The sequence below is a fragment of the Aedes aegypti genome, chromosome 1, assembly GCF_002204515.2.
Source record: "Aedes aegypti strain LVP_AGWG chromosome 1, AaegL5.0 Primary Assembly, whole genome shotgun sequence".
Classification (NCBI taxonomy): domain Eukaryota; kingdom Metazoa; phylum Arthropoda; class Insecta; order Diptera; family Culicidae; genus Aedes; species Aedes aegypti.
In genome coordinates, this window is record NC_035107.1 from 304351954 (window position 1) to 304375834 (window position 23881).

Below are 23881 nucleotides of genomic sequence, written 5' to 3' on the forward strand. Positions count from 1 at the left end.
TTCGATTTCGATTCGATTTCGATTCGATTTCGATTCGATTTCGATTCGATTTCAGATTCGATTTCGATTCGATTTCGATTCGATTTCGATTCGATTTCGATTCGATTTCGATTCGATTTCGATTCGATTTCGATTCGATTTCGATTCGATTTCGATTCGATTTCGATTCGATTTCGATTCGATTTCGATTCGATTTCGATTCGATTCGATTTCGATTCGATTTCGATTCGATTTCGATTCGATTTCGATTCGATTTCGATTCGATTTCGATTCGATTTCGATTCGATTTCGATTCGATTTCGATTCGATTTCGATTCGATTTCGATTCGATTTCGATTCGATTTCGATTCGATTTCGATTCGATTTCGATTCGATTTCGATTCGATTTCGATTCGATTTCGATTCGATTTCGATTCGATTTCGATTCGATTTCGATTCGATTTCGATTCGATTTCGATTCGATTTCGATTCGATTTCGATTCGATTTCGATTCGATTTCGATTCGATTTCGATTCGATTTCGATTCGATTTCGATTCGATTTCGATTCGATTTCGATTCGATTTCGATTCGATTTCGATTCGATTTCGATTCGATTTCGATTCGATTTCGATTCGATTTCGATTCGATTTCGATTCGATTCGATTTCGATTCGATTTCGATTCGATTTCGATTCGATTTCGATTCGATTTCGATTCGATTTCGATTCGATTTCGATTCGATTTCGATTCGATTTCGATTCGATTTCGATTCGATTTCGATTCGATTTCGATTCGATTTCGATTCGATTTCGATTCGATTTCGATTCGATTTCGATTCGATTTCGATTCGATTTCGATTCGATTTCGATTCGATTTCGATTCGATTTCGATTCGATTTCGATTCGATTTCGATTCGATTTCGATTCGATTTCGATTCGATTTCGATTCGATTTCGATTCGATTCGATTTCGATTCGATTTCGATTCGATTTCGATTCGATTTCGATTCGATTTCGATTCGATTTCGATTCGATTTCGATTCGATTTCGATTCGATTCGATTCGATTTCGATTCGATTTCGATTCGATTTCGATTCGATTTCGATTCGATTTCGATTCGATTTCGATTCGATTTCGATTCGATTTCGATTCGATTTCGATTCGATTTCGATTCGATTTCGATTCGATTTCGATTCGATTTCGATTCGATTTCGATTCGATTTCGATTCGATTTCGATTCGATTTCGATTCGATTTCGATTCGATTTCGATTCGATTTCGATTCGATTTCGATTCGATTTCGATTCGATTTCGATTCGATTTCGATTCGATTTCGATTCGATTTCGATTCGATTTCGATTCGATTTCGATTCGATTCGATTCGATTCGATTCGATTTCGATTCGATTCGATTTCGATTCGATTTCGATTCGATTTCGATTCGATTTCGATTCGATTTCGATTCGATTTCGATTCGATTTCGATTCGATTTCGATTCGATTTCGATTCGATTTCGATTCGATTTCGATTCGATTTCGATTCGATTTCGATTCGATTTCGATTCGATTTCGATTCGATTTCGATTCGATTTCGATTCGATTTCGATTCGATTTCGATTCGATTTCGATTCGATTTCGATTCGATTTCGATTCGATTTCGATTCGATTTCGATTCGATTTCGATTCGATTTCGATTCGATTTCGATTCGATTTCGATTCGATTTCGATTCGATTTCGATTCGATTTCGATTCGATTTCGATTCGATTTCGATTCGATTTCGATTCGATTTCGATTCGATTTCGATTCGATTTCGATTCGATTTCGATTCGATTTCGATTCGATTTCGATTCGATTTCGATTCGATTTCGATTCGATTTCGATTCGATTTCGATTCGATTTCGATTCGATTTCGATTCGATTTCGATTCGATTTCGATTCGATTTCGATTCGATTTCGATTCGATTCGATTTCGATTCGATTTCGATTCGATTTCGATTCGATTTCGATTCGATTTCGATTCGATTTCGATTCGATTTCGATTCGATTTCGATTCGATTTCGATTCGATTTCGATTCGATTTCGATTCGATTTCGATTCGATTTCGATTCGATTTCGATTCGATTTCGATTCGATTTCGATTCGATTTCGATTCGATTTCGATTCGATTTCGATTCGATTTCGATTCGATTTCGATTCGATTTCGATTCGATTTCGATTCGATTCGATTTTCGATTCGATTTCGATTCGATTTCGATTCGATTTCGATTCGATTTCGATTCGATTTCGATTCGATTTCGATTCGATTTCGATTCGATTTCGATTCGATTTCGATTCGATTTCGATTCGAAAAGTACAAATCTAGTACTCCTCACAAATTTTCCAAATCATCGCCAACTTTGATTCACCTTCTTCCTGATACTATCAGACCAACATTGTTGCAGACCAAAGAACCTGCTCGCACTCAACTTAAAACCCTTTCTCTTGATGCCGTCGCCTCGTGTCCCCGGAGGCCAGAATCAGGGCCCCATCAAGCACACAAACGTCCATAAATCATTCCCAGAGATCCATAAATATTCGCACACAAGGTACGCAATAGCAAACAAAAAGAGAGCTCACATTTACAGTCCCGAATAAAAAAATACAATTAATTTAATAGTTGAACCTATTCAGACACCATAAAACCTATGATGTACAATAGAGTTCTAAGGCCCTGTCCCAATTTTAGTACCAAACGCTTAAGTTTAGGCCAGAAACACATGTTTACACAATTTTTAAATATTTCTCGTTGGTTCAAGTTCAAAAAACATTTTTTCCGGTTCATGAAATTTTTTCACACCGATTAGTTTAAACTCAAGGGTTGTTTGTTTTTTGTTTTCCGTGTCCTTTCCTAAATGTTAGATAGGAACAACTCCAGTGTTAAAAAGTTGAACTTAGCGAATACCATGATTTTTGCCGGTCGCTTTTATTTGCGGTCATTATGCGACCGTTGCGATTGTGGCCTTTTCGAACAGGGAAGAGGAAAAGTTTCGCGCTGCCGCACTCGACCAATCTTTCATGAATGAACGTAAAACCAGAGATCGGCGAAGGGGAGGGGGACGAGGAAGCACATCTGGCATCACATCTCAGCAACCCGTTCTCGTTGAGTTGCTTAGCAATCGCGACGCCGGCAACAAACAATCGTCTCGTCATGGCATACTATAGTATACTTGATGCTCGGGTTTTTTGCTTGAATGAGCTCTCTGTGCGGAATCCGAAGAGTACAGAACGGACAATCATCACAAACCATAACGATGACAATTGCCATCTCTCATTACGCTCAATCACCACGCGACGCGCGTTGGACTGCTAAGCAGGCCGAGATCAAGTCGCGTTCGACCAAACGGCCGTCTCATCCCGACAACGACCATCGCTTTTCATCGTCATAGCCCGAGCCGTCGTCGTCGTCCAATGTTTCATTTATTTAATATTTTTCTGCTTCATTACACTTTCATACATATGTATGACCACAAACCGTTCCGCCCTCCCGAAATAAGCCTCCTCACCCCGGTTTTTACGCAACAAGCATCGTCGCAAACAGCTTCGGACACGCGAGGGGAATACAAACTGCATCCAATATACAGGCATTTTGCGTACCCAAGCTTCGTTCGTCACAATCGCAGTCCCTTTTCCGCCGCATCGATTCATTAATGAAACCGAGCGCCGGAAATAGTAAAATTAAAATTGAAAATGCTTACGCCAATAACTATCAGATAACGAATGGCTCGGAGTCGCGGTTTGTCTCTGCTCGATTGCCTACTTGGATCGGATGGTGAGGCGTGCGTGCGTGCTTAATGCTTAGTAGAGCCTTATGCTTGGGATTAACCGTCGCATCGCATCGCAGTTGGCCGTTGGAAGCAAGGAAAAACGTGCAAAGATAAGCATGCTTTTGAAAGCACATAACGTAGAAGAGAGAGAAAATGTGCGATGGAAGCGACGCCTATCTTTCAAAAGGTGGAAACTACATTTATTGGGTCGTGTCTTGGATGTCGTGTGAGAAGCGAGCTTTCGAGCATGGTGGCCAGTTTTATGGGAGTGCGTTTGACAAGTGATCTTTTATTATAGAGATTAGCGAGAATAATATGGGATGACTTACCAACAAACCGACAGTGGTGAATTTGCCTCTGCGTCAAAGATAATAACGTAACACGGATATGACTTTCTCATTGCAAACAATATATTGTGTTGCGTTATAGATCTTTGAAAAAAAAATTGAAACTAAAAAACTCAATATCCCAATAATAAAAGTGTGAAAAGTGCAAATATTTCATATTTTTTCTGCATGCAAAACAACTTTTACCAAAATAATTTCAATAGGGAGATATTCAAAACTGAAAAGGCAATAGATGGCTCTTTTCCAGTGGTAGTAAAAACGAAATCGTGAAGCAAAGAAACCACCATGGAAGAAATAAAAACATAAAGTTATCTATTCACATTACGCTTGATTTCTAATCACTACTTTTTCGATCAAGTTTCCTAATTGCTAGAAATTTACGTGTTTCAATATTCTCCATACGTTCTGACAGTTATCGACTACCATTCTTCCATGCGCTTGTGTTGAAGTTCGAGAATCCAGCGTAGCGCGATCAGAGAGTGGAGTACAAACATTAGTGTCGCTGGTCGGCTGCCAGTGAGAGATAGTGAATGTTCGAAAGGTTTTTGTCTGTACTTTTTGCCGCTGGCGTCAACTGTTAGCGATTAAAAACGAAATAAACAGTCGTTACCCTATTGGACTACAAAACCCCCCTAGAAATAATTCAAAACGAAAAAAAAATGTTCGTTTGGCTCATGCTTTGATAACTCTGCTCGATTGGCTCACACTTTGACATAAATGTCAGTTTCCACATTTACATATGATAAATCGCAGTATCCTGTGAAATAAACAACCGAATTCGAACTGTAAACAACAAAAATCTACTATTTTACCGGAAAAAAATCCGTAAAACAAACAAAACTTACTGTAACCTGTAAAATACTAACAAACAGTTCGGTAACAGCATTATTTTCACCGAACTTCTGTAAAATGATTTGGCAGCCGCTCTGGCAGGCATGAGCTCTTTTTGTTTTACTTCTCGCACTCCATTAACAAGCGGTGAAAGCTAGCAAGTCTCCTTCCTGATCGGTAGATCGGCAGTTAGGTTCCCGTTCGGACCATTCGCGAGTTTTTCTTTATGATTTTGTACAATGATTTCACAGACTGATCGGTGATTTTTCACCGAACCTTCAGCTGTTGAGATTACGGTGAAACTGCAATTCCAATTATAACTTAACTCAGAATTCACAGCATAAATCCTCAACAATGCGTGCGAGATTGTTAATGCACTGCGAGGATTTCTTCTGATACTTTTTCTCGTTTGGTGCTACACGCTTACAATCGAATACGAAGTTGGCGAAAATTCAAAACAAATGTAGGAATTCTTGCAGAAATACCAATGAACTTCTAGAATCTTTGAAAAAAAAATATAATGGAGCAATTTCTTAAAGCATCCCTCTGGATGATTGCTAAAGAAATTCCTACAGAATTCTTACAGCCAACCCTGTCAATGTTCTTGAATAAATTGCCGTGAAAATTCCTAGACACTTTGACATATTTGCCGAAGTAGTGCGTAATTCCGGAAAAAAGTGTCCAATATGTAAATATGTCATTTCATTGACTTGAAATCATGCATTCTCGTTTGATACCTGATTGAATTGCCTGTTCCGTATGCGACTTCTGAAACACGTTGTTGTCGACTTTTAGTACTAAAATAAGAGCGAAAAATTCACCTTAATAATACTTGCGGATAAATTCGTGCAAGCTACTTTATCCCGTTTTAGAATTTTCCATGATTTAGAAACCAAACCACAATGTTTTTACACTTTTGAATGGTAAACAATATGGCTGTAGAACAAAATACTGAGAAATTCAGTAATCTCATGGACAAACCGATTTATCAGCATTCCCGACATTGGTGTACGGCACGCGGTGTTGCCGAGTTACGGGTTAAAAATCAAGTTATCCGAGATTTCAGTTTTCTGGATTGGCGAAAGTCAAGTACGATTTTTTAGCAGCAAAGAATCTAGATGCTGAGAGGATTCAGCATTTTGAAATGCCGTGAATATTTTTAAGTTTGTGAAAGTATTTATTGAGAGAAAATTGGAATATCCAAGGAAAATTAATCTAGGCGTTACTGATTGTACAATACGTAAAAACTGATAATAAGGGGTTCTGAATTTTCGCATCAATGGTGCCAAATCTACGATTTTTCGCACGTAAGGAGAATGATTTTTTGCTTCCTCACGTGAACATCTGTTTCCGCTCACACTTATTATTTTCCCTCGAGCTATGATGGAGGATAACCGACAATCATTCTACTCTGGGGATAATTTCTGTTTTCACTCCATCATATTTTCGCTCGCCAACTTCTGCCGCGAATTATCACTATGTGGATAAACGAAAACTGATGCTGGCGACGGGATTCGAACCTAGAACATTGCTAAAAACAATCGCGATGCGTGCACACTAACCATGCTACCACATCAATTAGACGAAGGGAGTAGTTAATTTGGTGCATAAAAGCAACTTCTGGCGATGGATACAGGAAAAGTTCTCCATGGATAGGGCAAACGCTCCCTTAGTGGAGGTAGCTCCAATAGTGGAGGTAGCGTGTTTTGGTATGTTTCGCGCTAATAAATGATTATTTCATATTTTTCTATTATGTACGATGCGAAAATGATACAAGTAATCGAATGATATTCATAGAATTTTACCATAAAACTATTTAAAACAATTATTTCGCTTATAATGTTCGCTCCTTTGTACCTATAGTGGTGCATTAGCACCCATAGTGGAGGGTCCTCAAATCAATGGATTGCGCCACTAAAGGAACCATTCTTAAAACATACCTCCACTAAAAGAACCTTGTTCCTATTATTGGTGCAATGCATTTTGCAGTAAAATTTCAAATTATTCGTTATTTTTATACATTTGAATGATAGAAGGATTAGAGATCTATCGAATGATACGTTAAAATCATATATTTCTTGATTTTGTCACCATGTTTTAGCAGTTTTCTCTTAGGTGCACCACTAATGGTACACTTGCCCTAGGAGGAAGAGAAAACAAACTTCTCACAGCTGTGGAAGCGTGCGATTATCTATTTTCGCTTTGTTTTGTTGGTGGAGAAATACGCAAGGTGGTTTTTCGTTGAAAATTGTTGTGAGGGATAAATACATTATCGCGAAAGTGAGTGCGATTTCGGAATCTTGCTGATAATCTCTGGAGAACTATCGTGAGGTTCTTGCAGAATTGATGGAATAATTAATAAAAATAATCCCTCGATGCATTCTTGACACTTTTTCTAGCAATTCATACAGAACAGCTACGGCACACTTTACGTATGTTCTTGGCTGAATTGCCGTAAGAATGTTTGAAAGTAATCCTTAGCAAATTCATTTGATAAAACTCCCAGAGAAAACTTAAAATTTCTTAAAAAAATCTAACAAAATGCTTGCAAAATCGTTGAAGAAATTCCAGCAATGTATTTAAAGGAAATTGTGCACGATTGATAGTTTTCCAAAAATCTTCAGCTTCTTTTGATAAATTTCACGATTAGCCCTGGAGTTTCCAGATTACTTCGGTTATATCCAGTTTCTATCAGGAAAGTCTGGTGAACTCTGAATGAAGAGTTCACCAACGTTTGTCCTACCCAAATTTTTAATGAAATTTTGATAAAACTTCAAACTGGAATGAACTTCCTATTAAGGCTTAGTCAATACTCTGATTCGAAAAACATCATAGTTATTGTGTACATCAATTGATTTCAGCTGTATCTGTGTACCTTTTAGACTGAAGTAAATCATTCAATATGAAATGCCTTACTATGAAAGAAACATAAATTTGAAGAGTTATTTTCAAATTACCGAATATTGACAAATTTGATACTTGGTCTTGGAAGATAGACTAATTCAGTTTTGTTACACCTAGAGTTTTTTTTTTGTGAATACTTTTCTGTGTGTTTTTTTTTGTATCTTTATTAACGAGATTTTTAGCCCTGGGCTAGTTCATCTCGGGACCAACGGTTTTACTTCCCTTTCTAAGGAAATCGTCACTGAAACTTTTAGTGACTATCTCGGGGATGGTATTCGATCCCAAGTCCTCGGCGTGAGAGGCGTGTATTCAAACCACTATACCAGGTCCGTCCCCACGTTTCTGTGTTGTATTTTTGTATTGTAACACTATTTTGAGGAATTCCAGTTCTTGAATGAAGGTCACCTACATTAATGTTTTTACATGGTCTATGTATACAAATAGTAAACTTAAAGCTTATAAAACATTATTTAAATATCAGCGTTAGCGTAGTTACGGTATACTTCGTAGATTGGATACTAGCAACATTCATGTTTCTTTTTAATAATCTCATCCTGACTACTTTCAGGAACAAGGCAAGGGAGTATACCTTGTTCAAATCATGAACAAGAATACTAAAAGCATGAATATCACTATTCCCGGCCACGCCCATCTTTACCGTAACTTGGGATAGAGGAAGGAAATGTTGGTGTAGCACTTACTTAATGAGAGGCCACCGACTCAGCGACACCCTCATAAGTGCTACGGAGTTGGAGGTTGGGGAAGGTATATTGTCAGGATTCACCTAGAAAGCTGGCGATAGACCATAAACATTTGTTGTTTAAGTGTTTTCAATTTAATCTTTTGAATGCCGGCAATCAAAAGAGAAAACAATACTTTATTTATTTGTATACTTGGGCTTCACGAAGCACTACCCAGCAAGACGCTCCAAAACAGGGGAAAAAAATCTCCAGCGACGAGAACGGGCGAAACCGCGAGAAAAATCTATCTCTATAAAACATCATTAAAATATCAGCAACGAAAAGTGTTTGGAACGACTGTCACAATTATTATGACAGGTCTATAAAGGTTTTTAAAAGCGCTAATGGCTGCCACAAGGAGACCCTCTTTCTGGTAGGGATAAGTCGATTTGGCTTGGGTCGTTTTCTATTGAACGGACCCAAGCCAAACGTCAAATCGTATGTTCCCTATCAGAAAGCGAGCCTGTGTATGGCATACATTAGCGCTCGTAAAAAGTTGGATAGATTTATAGCGCTGTCCTATCCTACGGAAGTCTGCTGCGAAGTAAACCGTTATAAACCCAGTAAACACAAACTCGTATACGATAGCGCATAAGAGTACAAAAGTGGAGGCGATATACGTACATGCGCCATAATGCTGCATTCGAATTGTGTGTATAACGCCTCCACATTTGTACTCATATATCGTATCATATACGATCGTGTGTTTACTTTGAAGTCTGGTCATAATTTGATTCCATTATGATGATGTAACAACGTCCATATGATATTCATAAAATTAAAAAAAAAAATGGATCCGTTTTGGTGACTGAAAATTTTGACTTTGTTGCCAAAAACGGAATCCCATTGTATACATAAAATAATTACATCATGCAATTCAAACGCTTCCGAAGTAATTTTGCAAACATCAATAAAAGAAATTCTAAAAAGGGAAAAAAAGAATTCGAACGAGGCGTTAGTAATAATATATGAAAACTAAAATTAATTGTTGACTGAATTTAACTTATCTATAGAAATCTTATGCCATCTCGCAACACTGCCTGAGTTTACGATGCACGCGAAAAGCTCCCGCTTTCGCTTCCAATGCTCGCCACCAGATGTCCAACACGCTAAGCCTGCTCCACGCAGCGCACAATCAAAGACGAAATAAAGACGTTCATGACCTTTATTGAACAAAATTGTATGACACACACTCTAGAATGCTGTGAAAAATGTATTGCGATTTTTCAATTTTAGGTATCTTAGTACTTCGCGACCAAACTAGCAGTGGTACCCATTCTGAACACGAGTACTAAGTCTCTATTTCGTCTTTGGCGCAATCGAAGCAAAATTTACGAACAAGCAAGCGTTGAAAAACACTCCAAATTTCGTTTCCAAGCAACCTCTAACGAAACTAGCATCACCTAAGTAGGCCCATCAGAGCAAGGACCACGCCAAGATCGATGTTTGTCGATGATCGGGGCAACCATTAGAACAAGCAAAGTTGTACAAGGGAAAAAAAAGCGATCACTTATAGGAGATAATTATTTCAAAAATGCTCGCATGACTCCGAAGAGGTGAATCAGGGAAAAAAAACCAACCATGTTATTAGCCAAGATACCTGAATCACGCACACAGTGACACAGTGTCTCTCTAGGACGGGTTCTCCGGTTCAGTACATTGTGTGGTGGCCTAGGCAGAACACTCTACAGAAGAACTATTAGCGAATCCAGAAGATCCTCCACTCCTCTGGAACTGTATAATTATTCGTCATTAGAGATGGCAGCGGCGGAAGCAGAGCGGTTTGATCGATGAAACAGAACTACATCCTATGCCAACGCCGCTGTTGATCGCGATCGAAAACCGAGGATCAACCGTCGTCGGTCAGACACCTAGCGGCGATAACGTCTTTCTCACAGTAGGCCATGTCATCAAACTGTCAGCTCGACTCGGGTTACTACGATTATCGTCGTATCCACGCAGTGGAGTGGATTTGAATCAAATCGATGAAATAGAGTGTTTTAAATCTTGGACTCCAAAATCGTCCACGTTACAACGCTGGGGATCAATCATTATTTTACAACGTAGTCTAGACTAGTCAAGCTGAATAAAAAAAACGGACCGTTGAAGGGGTTGGAGACCTATTCGAAAACAGAAGACAAAAAAAACCTAGAAGCAAAGCGGCGACCTTCAAGCATGCGAAGTATGCTGCGTGCCCCAAAGCTGCAGTAATGGACCAAAAGGGAAGCCACGATAACGATTCTTTGCCGTCGTCTTCGTCGGTGAAGATCTTGGCGTTGCGCGCTCCTCACACATGTTCTTCTTCTTCTTTCTGGCGTTACGTCCCAACTGGGACAAAGCCTGCTTCTCAGATTAGTGTTCTTATGAGCACTTCCACAGTTATTAACTGAGAGCTTTCTTTGCCGATTGATCATTTTTGCATGTGTATATCGTGTGGCAGGTACGAAGATACTCTTATGCCCTGGGAATCGAGAAAATTTCCTTTACGAAAAGATCCTCGACCAGTGGGATTCGAACCCACGACCCTCAGCATGGTCATGCTGAGTAGCTGCGCGTTTACCGCTACGGCTATATGGGCCCCTCACACATGTGTGTTCGTTAATAAACCCAAGCTGGACGGCAGGCGGAGTAGGCGAGGCGTTGCAATGGCTCCGCTTGCCGTCCTCATCTGTCATGAATGATGACGATGGATGGAAGCAAACATAAAACAGTTGTGTTTGAAAGCTTGACTCGGCTACTGTATTACCGACCAGTTCTTGACCCATTCATTCATACAGTTTTGATATAGGGGAAATAAGGAGAAGAGCCTGTTAGCCGAGAGCTATTAAATTGTATCCAAACTGGTTCGCTTAGGCGGACAGATTCACTCAATTAATGTGTGATGTGGTCAAAAGCCGCTGGTACTCGCTCACAACAGAGATAGAGAGCAGATGGCTAATCTAATCTTAATTGAACTTGTCGTCATGACGCACTTGGACTGATTTCGTCGAGAAACATCAAAGTAGGCGGGTTGACATACGTTAGCTTTATTGAACACACTATCACACGCCATTTTCCAAACAGTTTTCCATGAGAGTCAGCAGGTAGTCGTGGTCGAATTGCTGCATGAGTTTTGTGATCTCACGACATTCCTCCAGATTCCGATAGGTGGCATCGGCCATGTCAGCATGGGCCGATATCTCTTCCCACAGGACCGCTCCTTGACCGTCCCGGAGGTTCTCAAAGTAGGCGAGCTCTTCCGCTAGTTCAGCGCTGATCGCGTCCTGGTCTCGATCTATGCGATTCCTTCCCAATGTCTGGACGACTTGCGTCGTTGCCCGTACGAATTCCCTCGCAAACGGGTTGTGATACGGCCAGAACCTTGTCATGGTGTCCTCCTCCAACGAAATCCACGCCCATCGTGCACAGTTGTTCACATCATTGTTCTGCAGGGTTATCAGAATGTCCCGCATACTCTTGACGTACTCCAGGCACTCATCCGTAACGTTGTCCAACTCTTCGAGCGATTGCATGAACTCCACATCGTTAGTCCGCAGCGTTGGAACCATAATACCGAATGATAGCAGCAGTTCCCGGTTGAACTCCTTGATCAGGGCTCCATTGTAGGCTCGGTAGTACTCAAGGTCTTCCCCAGCTAGCTGCGCCACTTCGGACAAACTCTCGTGGAACTCTTCCAGAAAGTTCGACTCTACAACGGAGCTAAAGGCCACGGCGACCCCCAAGACGAAAACGGCGTACTTCATGCTAACCAACGATCTCAACTGACCAGTAGAACCACCTAGCTAAAGGACTTCATCAAGTATTGGAAAGTCTTATCAGTCCAGGGATTTCCAATCCGCTTATCGGCGCCTGATTGGACAATCTTCCAACTCATTTATTTCTCCCTAAAAAAATTGGTTACATAATACAGTGCTACTATTCTAAGGCTACGGTCGTCCCATTAATCACCTCCGTAGTGGTCCCAAGAGTCGTCTCCGTAGTCACTTCCACGTCGTACCAGCAATCATTCTCCAGGTAGGACATAATGTAATTGTGATCCGATCCCTGCATGTACTCGGACCAAATCCGGCAGTCGTCCAGCTCCCGGTAGATCTTGTAAGCGGCATCGGCATGAGCCGAAATCTCATCCCACAGAATGTCGGTCTGACCGTCCCTCAGGTTCCTGTAATACTCCAGCTCCTCCTCCAGTTCGTCCTCCAGGCCCTCCACGTCATCGATGCGACGTCTACCCAGGGTCTGGATCACTTGGAAGCTGGCTCGCGAGTTCTCGCGGGCAAAGGGATTATGATACGGCCAGAAGCGACCCGTCGAGTCCTGGTTCAATCCGTACCATGCAAAGTACGCACAGTCCTGAATGTCCCAGTTCTGGAAAATCAGGAACAGCTCACGCAACATGTACACCTCATACCGACACTCCTCGCTGACGCCCTCGAAGGCCGTAATGTTCGCCAAGAACTCGGCGTCGTTCGCCCGCATCGTCGGCACCAGCCGTCCCATCTCCAGCAGCAACTCCCGGTTGAACTCCTTGATCAGCTCGGAGTTCCAGTGGCGCAGATTCTGCAGCACCAGCTCCGTCTCGCCCGTATAGTTGGCGAAGGCATTGTTGAACCGCTCCAGCAGTTCGTACTCGTTGGCCGTGGTCCCGGTCGTCAGCAGTCCCAACACCGCCACCGCGGCCAGCCACTTGATACCAGTCGTCGTCATCGTCATCCTTCTCGGTTAACTCTTCCTCGTAAACTGAACCGTTCGGGAGCTCTTGAAACTTGAAAAACCATCGAAGCCGAAATGGCTGATTCGCTGGACGGAATGCGGCAGTAAAACTAATCTCAAGGGTAGAATCTCTGATCGCGCGAGGCTACCGGGCGGACTTCACCGAGTCCGAGTGCCCAAGTGCGGCGAACGCCCTAATCTAATCTGCAGTTGGTGCGCCTAATCGCCTCTCAATTGAGTTTGAGGTTTTTTTTTTAGATTTTGCGTAAAGAAGTGTTGTAAATCTTTGCCCAAATTGCCTTCAGACTGGGCAGACGGGGGCTACAGACGGCGATAGTGGATCACGTGTGTGCCAGGACGCAGCCAATTCGGGTGGATGTGCGCAGTAGGCGTTGATCCATGACTCCTGATAAAGCCGATATGATATAAGTAGAATTGAACGGCTATCTATGATTTTCAATTTGCTGTGTATTTTTAAATTGAGGTACTACAGTGCTGCCATTTTGCAGGAAAATTTAGCAGGACTGCAGATTTGACAGGAATTTCCTGCAGCTTCTACAAGAACAACCTGCGGATTCAAGAATCCCTCGCCGATCTACATCTAAATATTCTGCAAGAATCTTTCTGCGGATTCAGCAAGAATCGCTCTGCGGATTCTGCAAGAATCCCTCGCGGATTCTGCTAGAATCCCTCTACGGATTCTGCTAGAATCCCTCTGTGGATTCTGCTAGAATCTCTTTCTTTGGATTCTGCTAGAATCTCTTTTCTACAAGAATCCCTCTACGGATTCTACAAGAATCCCTCGACGAATTCTACAAGAATACCTCCACTGATCTTGCAAGAACCCCTCTGCAGATTCTGCAAGAATCTTTTCACGGATTCTGCAAGAATCTCTCCATGGATTATGCAAGAATTCTTCTGCTGATTCTGCTGGGATCCTTCTGCGGATTCCGCAAGAATCCCTCTGCGGATTCTGCAAGAATCCCTCTGCGGATTCTGCAAGAATCCCTCTGCGGATTCTGCAAAAATCCCTCTGCGGATTCCGCAAGTTTCTGTCGGATTCTGAGAGAATCTCTTGCGACTCACTTCTGCAAGAATCCCTTGCGGAATCTTGCAAGAATCCTTAGCGAATTCTGCACGAATCACTCTACGGTTTCTGCATGCATTCCTTGCAAATTCTGTAAGAATCCCTTGCGGATTCTGTATGAATCTCTCACGGAATCTATGAGAACCCCCGTAAATTCTGCAAGAATCCTTCGCCGATTCCATTCAGCAAAAATCCTTCTGCGGATTCAGCAAAAATCCTTCTGCGGATTCAGCAAGAATCGCTCTGCGGATTCTGCAAGAATCCTTCGCGGATTCTGCTAGATTCCCTCTACGCAATCTGGTAGTATCCCTCTGCGGATTCTGCTAAAATCTCTCGACGGATTCTACAAGAATCTCTCGATGGATTCTACAAGAATACCTCCACGGATCTACGGATGCATCTCTGCAGATTCTGCAAGAATCTTTTCACGGATTGTGCAAGAATCTCTCCTTGGATTTTGCAAGAATCCCTCGGCAGATTCTGCAAGAATACCTCACGGACTCTGCAAGAATCCTTCGGATTTGGCAAGGATCACTTTGCGGATTCGGCAAGAATCCCTCAATGGCTTCGCAGGAACCCCTCTTCGGATTCTGTAAGAATCCCTTTGTGGATTCTTCATCAACACTTCTGCGGTTTTTGCAAAATCTTTGAAAATAAATTGCATCAAGATCACGATCAAGACAGCAAATCGATAAATGCTAACGAACATTTCCGGGAAAAAATGTCAACAAACAGATTTGACAGCCCACATAAAAGCCTGCTTCGATGTTCAACTACGCCTGAGTTTATTCCGACGTAATTTACCATGGAAACACGTTGCTTGATATCAACGCCTATCTGACAATTCTCCGAATCGACAAACATCCGCTTGCAATTCTAAAAAAATCCCAACTCATTGTTTACATCCCGCCCAAAACAAACATCTACAGAGAAAGTCATACTTTTGCGACTTACCTAGTGACGCTTCCGGGTCGCTCAGATCCGACAGGCTGGGCACCTTCTGGATGTTCCGTACGCCGTGGGGTCCATCGTCCAGCGGTTCCTGCTTCAGCTGTATGTGCGACTCGCCGTCGTGGCTCTGAAAACAAAGAGGAAATCAAACAGAAATATTAGCTTTTCTTTTTTGAAATTTTGTCGGTTTTTGAGTCGGTTGTCTTCCCCCTCTAGAATGGGCCTAGGCTTCGATCGGACACCGTATCGAATTACCACGCGAGGAATTATGACATCTTCATCAACACTCAACTCAACGAGATCCAAGTAACCGTGTCGAAATGGTCGAAAGTCGAGCACGCTACCGTCGCCTCCTTTGTCGTCGGAAAGCATATGGACCCAATTTCCGAATTGGGAACGCACTTTTCCATCGACACTCGATCCTATTTAGCGCTAAATTTATACGAATGAGGGGGATCAAGTGGTTGGCTGGAAATCGGTCGGAAGAAGCGCTTGAGGTCGGGTCGCGTGATGACAGATGAATTGACGACGATTTTCGGTGTCAGGGCCTGCTTTGCGACCCGACTTCAGAGGGGTGATTCCAAAATTAAGTCATCCGAAGTACCATAAATATGTTAACGAGACAATGATAATTTTAATGTCTATTTACGCGGTTCCGGCTGGGTGCCCCGCTGTCAAAAGGTGAGGGATTATCTTGCGTTTGAGGGGTTTGCATCCATCCAAGCAAGCTGAACTAGAACTATAGGGTTACCATGTTTGCCCTCATCGAATAGAGTATCTTTTTGGAATTCCATGAAAGACTATAGTCTTTGAGTATACTCAACTTATCGCGCTGAAAATGCTACGCAGTATTTGTCTATGAATATCATTCATATCATAATTTTGAACAATTTTCATAGCAGATAAACTGTTCCGCTTTCAAAGATGAGCACAAATCAAGCGCATGTTATCAAAACATGTAAATTTTTAACCATGTCTGAAATAAAAGGCGAACATTTTCAATGATTGATAAACTAAATTGCGTAATAATATTTACGTTGGTTAAAGAAGTTCATAGATTTTTTTTGCATATTTAAAAAAAACCGTTATGTCATCAAATCAAAATTATTTCTTAAAAAAATATTAAATATTTTTGCCTCGGTGTAGCATTTTATGCGTTGTAGCTCAGGGCTGGTAGCGACCAGACAATTAAATAATAGCTACTTGTGACGAAAGTGATCAAAAAATTCGCCAAATAGAGACTGTCAATTGACTTAAAGATACACACATTAGTAAAAAATATCCCGAAAAACGAAAATATGTTGATAATAACCAAAAGCTCTGCCACAATGTTAGTACCAAATACTTAAGTTTATGCCAGAAGCACAAGTTTACTCAATTTTTAAATGCTTTTCGTTGGTTTACGGCATTTTTTTTTTCAAATTTATTTAGATTTTGTCACATTCCTTGGTTTAAACTCATGTTTTGATTGTATTTTGTTTTCCTTGACAATTCTCAAATTTCAGATAGGAACAATCCCCGTGTTAAACAGTTGAGCCCCTGTGTTTTGTCGACTAAATGTGTCGAGGTTCAAATTTGGACAATTTTTTTTAAATTGATGTTTAAATATGATATAGCCGTTGTTTGAGCGACAAAATTTGCGATTATTATGTTGGATTCTCATATTTTCGCATAATCCTGAACAGGAATATCATTGAATCTCAAGAGGGATTCTTATTGTTACTCTGCAACAATAATCTCCCAACAATGAAGAGAATCTTTCCTCACTGAATGACTTTCAGTCAATGCAAATATTCAAAATGCTTGTGAATTTGTCGTGCCACACGATAGAGATTTGGCCAGCCATCCAAAAAGGTTGGTCAAACCTGCTTTGTTCAGCAGATCCGTTAGAAATACGTCCAGGGTTTTGAGTAAACTTCATAAAAAAAACTTTGTTCAAAAAATGCATCCCATAATTGTTTCTGTATTCTGGTAAAATTTCATCATTAGTTATCCTAGAAAAACCGGTTAAAAATACAGACTTTTAGGATTCCTCCCTTTTATGGCTTTAACGTTGATCCGTTAGTTTAATAAATCTTTAAAAAAAATTGCTTTAAAATAACTAAAATCTGTAAATCAACACGATTTTAGTGATCATTTTGTGATAACAAAATGCGAACAGTGACATTTTAGTGAACTGGTCGAAAATAGTGACTGACGTCACTAAAAAGTTGCTGTCTACTGTTCTCGTCATCCCAACAACCATAAGCACTAATTGTAAGCCATAAAACAGCATCACAGATGCATGCAAGCATTATAATAGCAACACAAATACAGACACGCTTGATAAAAGTACTCCCAATGCATAGAAACCCTATTACTGCATCATTAATGCTTATAAGCCTGATCCATACAGGCATAAAATAAGCACTACATTGGCTCTATATTCGCATATAGGGCATATTTCAATGCTATCCAGTGTTTTGATAGATATGCCTCGTGCATAGTGTTTGCATATAACAGGAAGAAAAAACATAAATCACTTCTGTAGCCGAAGGAGCAAAGGAGCAGAATTTCAGCAATCCAACATTACGGGTTTCGGAGTTTCAAGAAGCAAATGAGGAATTTCCACTGCCGTACAACAAGAATCAAAATAAGGGCAATCATCTTAATAAAGACGAAGAATGTTTAAAGTAATCACTAAGATACAGAGAAGTACACTGTATCCTCGCTTTTTGGTTTTGCTTGATTTTTTTTATATAAATTTAGATTTTCATTCATTAACATTGGCGTAGGAACAGGGGGCTAGCCAATGAGTAGCTGGCTCTGTCCCAGTGGGGACGTTAATTCCAAGAAAAAGATAAAATTCATAAAGAATTTTTCAAAAAAAAACATATTGTTTTGAATTTGTAACAAAAAAAAAAATTTTTTTGATGTCATCCTTCGATATTCCTTGAATAATTTTAGTATAATCAAATTTCTCAAGGAATATCAAGAGCTGCCTTCAGAACTTTTGCTTCAAATCTCTTGGAAATTAGTCATATAAAATTGTGAGATTTGTTCTTAGTTTCAAAGTGAATTTCTCTTAGAGGACAACCGTTCCTTGTATGTTTATCCACACATTGATTCCGGAATATGTTTCCGGATCCAATTAAAAAAATTACTGACCCTTTCAAAGTTTTGCCTCACCATTGCTACAAACAATCTGACATATTTTGCTGAATGTTCTACTAGAAATTTTTCACTCAATTCCTTCAAATAGCTTTCCCAAAAAATTAATATAAAATATTTCGCGGATTTCATCGAAAGTCCTTCAGAAATGTTAACAAAATATATCACAAATTGCGTTTATTTTTTGAAATTGTGTTTCAAAGCTCCAGACTATACAAGAATTATCTACGAAAAGTTTTTTGAAATATCTCTCTCTTTCGAATCTTAAAAAAAAATGCTGAAAAATCCCAGGAATACTTTTGTTTCAGAAATCAACACAGCGATAAAGGAATTTGTGCATAAACATTTCTTTAGAAATAGATTTATCACTTATTGGCAGAATCCACATTCTGGGATTGCATTCTTGTGTAAATTCTTGGGCGGAATTCCTAGAGGCTTTCTGGCAGAATTCTACCCAATCCAGAAGTCAAGAAAGGAGTTCCGCTAGATTTCATCTTTTGGAACTTATCCAGTGTTGTCCGCAAATTTTTAGTGACGGTCCACCACCGTGACGACTCTATGACACCTCGATTTACAGCACCACCTCCGGGATGATCAACCAATTCCACCAGTGCTGGTGGGGTTCGATACCAGATTTTTCTGGAATATTATTTTCAAAAATACTGAAATTTCTTGTGTGGCTTGTTCTGCGGCATGTGGTTACAATTTCGCGTGAATGTACTTCTCCGGCCAGATACCATTCAGATTGGGATACAATCACAGAACAGATAGCCATCTTAGAACAAAAAGCCATTTTCGGCTAGAATACGAGGAAATACGTAGAAGAGTAGGCGAATAAAACATTGTTTGCCCCATCGGAATTTAGAGTGCAGGGTATTGACGTTAATTTCGTCTAAAATGGTTTCCTTCGCTCAGGTCCGTCACACTCGAGCTCAGATTGGGTACCACTTCTAGTACTGCATTTGGTCCCTCGGTAGTGCAAAAGGTACCCAAGTTTGACAGATCGCAGTACACTTTTCACGGGTTCTAGATTACCTTATGAGCCATAAAATTTTGGGCAACTGCAAGGGACATGGAGGTCTTTAATTTGTCTTTGCTTCGCTCGTATAATTTGTTTGACGTTATATAAACATTATTGATCTGCCATCACAGTAAGCCTTGAACCTAAATCGGAACATTTGTCAACAAAGGCCCGAAACTTTAAGCATTACAAATATAAACAGTTTTCCCCTGATAATTGGCTTTCACATCCTTTTGGATTGGGAAAGTGTAGAAACATGGCATGGCAACTGGTTACATGCTATATGTGGGACCGGAGTTTTTGACATGAACCAACAACTACCAACCTTCTTCAGCCCCTTGCGGCACGGTGGATGATTTTGTTATCGAAAAAAACGTTAAATACAATCATGTGCACACTTTTCTTCCATCGTGTAATGCTCAAGCATCAACCATTCAAGCATGAGCAATCATCAAACAAAATTTCGTTCGAATTAAAGCCAATTCTCATGGAAATCTATGAACGCATTTCAAATTTCATGTGTAATGCAATGAAACACGCAGCGGCTCTTCCATCACGATCGCATTAACACTCTCGTGAAGGATGTAGTTGACATTATTTCCACCAAAGGTTTGCTATGATGTAAGTAAAGCAGAAAAAATGGCTGTCAGTCTGTTGTGCAAGTTTTTAGACGAGTGCAAGGTTGATTAATTTATCGTGGTGTTATGTAATTATATTTCATTGATATAAATGAATACAATTTTATTTTGCACCGGCACCATTAGTTTGAAATGCATGAAAAAGATTTTTCTCCAAATCCTCAGACCGCCTGTCATGGCACGTTATATAGCGCATCAGATTTGCTATCCAGAGGACAATTGATGGCTGACTTTTGATTCATAGCCAGTGAGGAGAAACGATTACCTAATTCTGGTATTCTACCAGAGTGCGTTCTCCAAAATTAAAAACAAATAGTGCATTTATTAGTTGTTGTCTCTGTAGTTTATACAATGGAATTTATACTAATCGGTGGTAATTTATCTCCACGAATTTCTTAAAAAATGCGGGTCGAAGTGCGGAATTATATCGAACCGATTAGGCGTCTTAAGCAGAGTATGCTGTATCGCTCAAGAAAAGTAAAGAAATTCCCTGACTGAATGGGTCAAGAAATTTCCTACACATTTCTTTTCTCAATTGCGTACTGGGATCAAAAATGTGATTTTCTTGACCATTTCTGGGGAAAAAATTTTCCACGCATCGGAATAGGCGATTCCTTTTCTTATCAGTAGGAAACCAGCCTTTAACCGCAATGTTGAGCGTAGATACCAAACTAATCCGATATTTCTAATATGATTTGTGGTTGTATCATAATGGTCGCCAACTCTAAAACTAACTCCACTTCATTGTTTTTTTTCTCAATATGTACAGAATAATTATTGTTTGTATAACTGATATTAACATGGATGAACATGTACCTAGTTCAGTCAAAATGTTTCGAGTCAAGAGACATTAGGGTAGAAGCACCGGTTTTGGCCATACGCCAGTTGTAGCCATAGGGGATTATACACCGTTTCTCATAGCCAATCAGCATAAAACCTTTTGTGTTAAGTAGATCACATTCACATGATATAGTTACATTCATTTACTCGTCCAAATTGATTCAAAACATAAGAACAACAATTCATTTTCCTAATAATGTTAACTCCTATACATATAATTTGGCCAGGGCACTCCTAATTTGACCACTCTTATGAGAAATCAATGCGATTGGTCAATTTAGGAACCGAAGTTAAATCTCTGGCCGAAACTGGTTCCGTTGGTCTATATTGACCAACGGGATTTTCAAAACGAAAGAAAGGTTATAGCACAGTGTTGATATTTTACACACATAATATGGATTGCAAGCTTGCTTTTGACATATTAGTAGAATAAATACGGCTTACCGTTTAATTTGTATTGACTTTTTCTCTTAGGCTGGCCAAAACCGGTGCTTTTACCCTATAAGAAAAAGTTTAGAATATAGTTTTCGGTGAATTTACGTACAATTGCTGACCCGACATCTCAAGTAACCGAATAACATATTCAAATAGGCGAATTAAAAATCAATAGACCTGATGAGAAGTTTTTTTTTTGTTTAAAAATCGACTGAATCGCAAAAAAAATCTGGAGACTCTTGAACAAATACACCAAGCGTTTAGGTCACCTACCATTTATTTTTAATTCAAACAATGTAAATTTTAAAGAAATCTTCCTTTAAAGGAAGTAAATACTCTCTTCTTAGTCTGATCATCAAAGAAAAGAAAGACCCGAAAAAGTTGAGGAAATGTTATCGAAAATTATGTTCAAATTGTAAAACAACTTACTACACACATTGTTGTATAAGAAAAATAAATTCCAAATCTGGAATATTGTGTGAAATTAGCATGGTATTATTTTCTTAATACAATACTACACAATTGTCAAGTTTGAAGGCTACTTGTGCTTCGTTTGACCTGAAGTTTTCACCACAGCTTGTAAATAACTTGACAATCGCGCAGTTGGAAATTTACAGTAACTCAAAAAAAAAACTGTTGAGTTATAACAAAACACAAATTAAGACGAAAATGCCAATAAATCCTCCTCTGCAAATATGATACATTTGTTGATAATTACAAGTTTGGTAATAAAATTTTACAGTAAAATTGCTTGTTTTCAAAAAATTATATGCCGTTTTTGCTAAATGTTATATTTGCAATAACTGAACAACAATGTGTGTAAAAATAGTGAATTTTATTTCAGGAAAAGTTATGTCTCAGCTACGATTAAAATTTCAAGTTAATCGGAGCACTAGAAGCCGAGGTCTATTCACTGTATTTCGGTTAGAGAATAGAATACAGTGAACACATTTTCCTGATAATTTTCTTGATTTAAGCCTAATTTGCTACTGAAAAGGAATCGCTAAAGAAATTTCTCGCCGATTCCTTGAAGAAATTTTTCCACAGCGATTCCCATTTGAACACGGCATAAAAATTAACAAGGCAGGCTCTTTACTGATATCAAGTTTGATTGTAAACATGTGACGTCACTTCTGTCGTACCATATACCTTCCGGACCACTAGATCATTTTTTTAAGAAATTTGTTCGAGGTGGATAGGAATGACGTCGTCAAGTAGCTGTCAGTTTTCAGAATATATCACCTTCTTAATATTTGTACATCGTGCATTTGAACTGACATTTCTTTTCAACTGCGCACTGCGATCAGAAAAAAGCGCATTCTTGATCGATTCCTTGCAGAAATTTTCCATGCATCAAGATAGGCCGAGAAATTACTTGTAAGCAGCAAATCAGGCTTTAGAACGAAAAAACTGCTTTTGAAAATTCCGAAATCAATGACGGATCCTGCCCACTTAAATTAAAGGTAATGGTATTCCTGAAAGATCTAAAAAATGATTTTAACGAACATTTATCTCATTCGTATTTAAATTCAATTCTATAAACTATTGTACGATCTTGTTACTAAAACAGGGAGGAAATTCAAAACCATCTATCGTTAGACTTAGACTTAGACTAAATCTCGCATACTCTGAGATAACGCCCTAAAAGCCATTGGTAGCCACGTGTGTAGCTCGTTGTTTCTGAGCAAATGAAAGAATAAGCATCCAAACCAACATCACGGGCAGGTAGATAATGATCCTTTCATCCCCATAGCGTTGTGAAATAACATGAAAATCCATTCAAATGCTTAGAAACAATGAGCTACACACATGGTTACCAATGGCTTTTAGGGCGAGATCAGAAGTTATGCGAGAAATGAAAACATTCCACTTTTTCTGGAGATTACCTTTCTTTTACAACAACCTTGGAGTAGAGATCTCAAAAAATATTTAGACGAGTTTTCTTGTCTAATTCAGTACATTTTTCGAAAACTTTACAGTGTAAAAAGCTTGCCCGCCGCCACCAGGTGCGCTAGTGTTCGCGTATATTTTGGCAGCTGTTTTTGTTGTCATCTTTCCCATCTGTTCTGTGATACAATGGTCGTGGTCTGAACTCCATTGCATCGAGGACCTGTTTTTCTATTTCAATCTCCTATAACGAGCATTATCTTTATCCGCCGGACCCAACGGATAGAACCCGTTGCTACGGCAGCCCCCTTCTAAGGCGAGCTTTTGTTTCCGCCGGACCCGACGGATAGAATCCATCGCTACGGCAGCCCACCTCTGGAGTGAGCTTGAACATTTTCGCCGAAGCTAAGGCAACCCATTTTTCAACGAGTTTTCATTTTAGTTTCAACTTACACTATTTTGAATTGTATAATTTTGGCTGCTTCATCCTGTTCTTCAACACATATGCTTGCAACCCAATTATTTCCATCTTAATTTTCAATTGACTACTGCAACACGCAGG

The 23881-nt window shown here is 39.8% G+C and overlaps 1 protein-coding gene across 1 annotated transcript in view; it reads right to left on the minus strand.

The window, feature by feature from the left end:
• Positions 1–23881, minus strand: part of LOC5579075 (ETS-like protein pointed) — a 412535-nt gene that overhangs the window by 305364 nt on the left and 83290 nt on the right. Inside the window, exon 3 of the mRNA XM_021838386.1 lies at positions 15352–15475. Coding sequence (XP_021694078.1) covers positions 15352–15475 — 124 coding nt within the window. The remainder of the gene's footprint in view (positions 1–15351; positions 15476–23881) is intronic.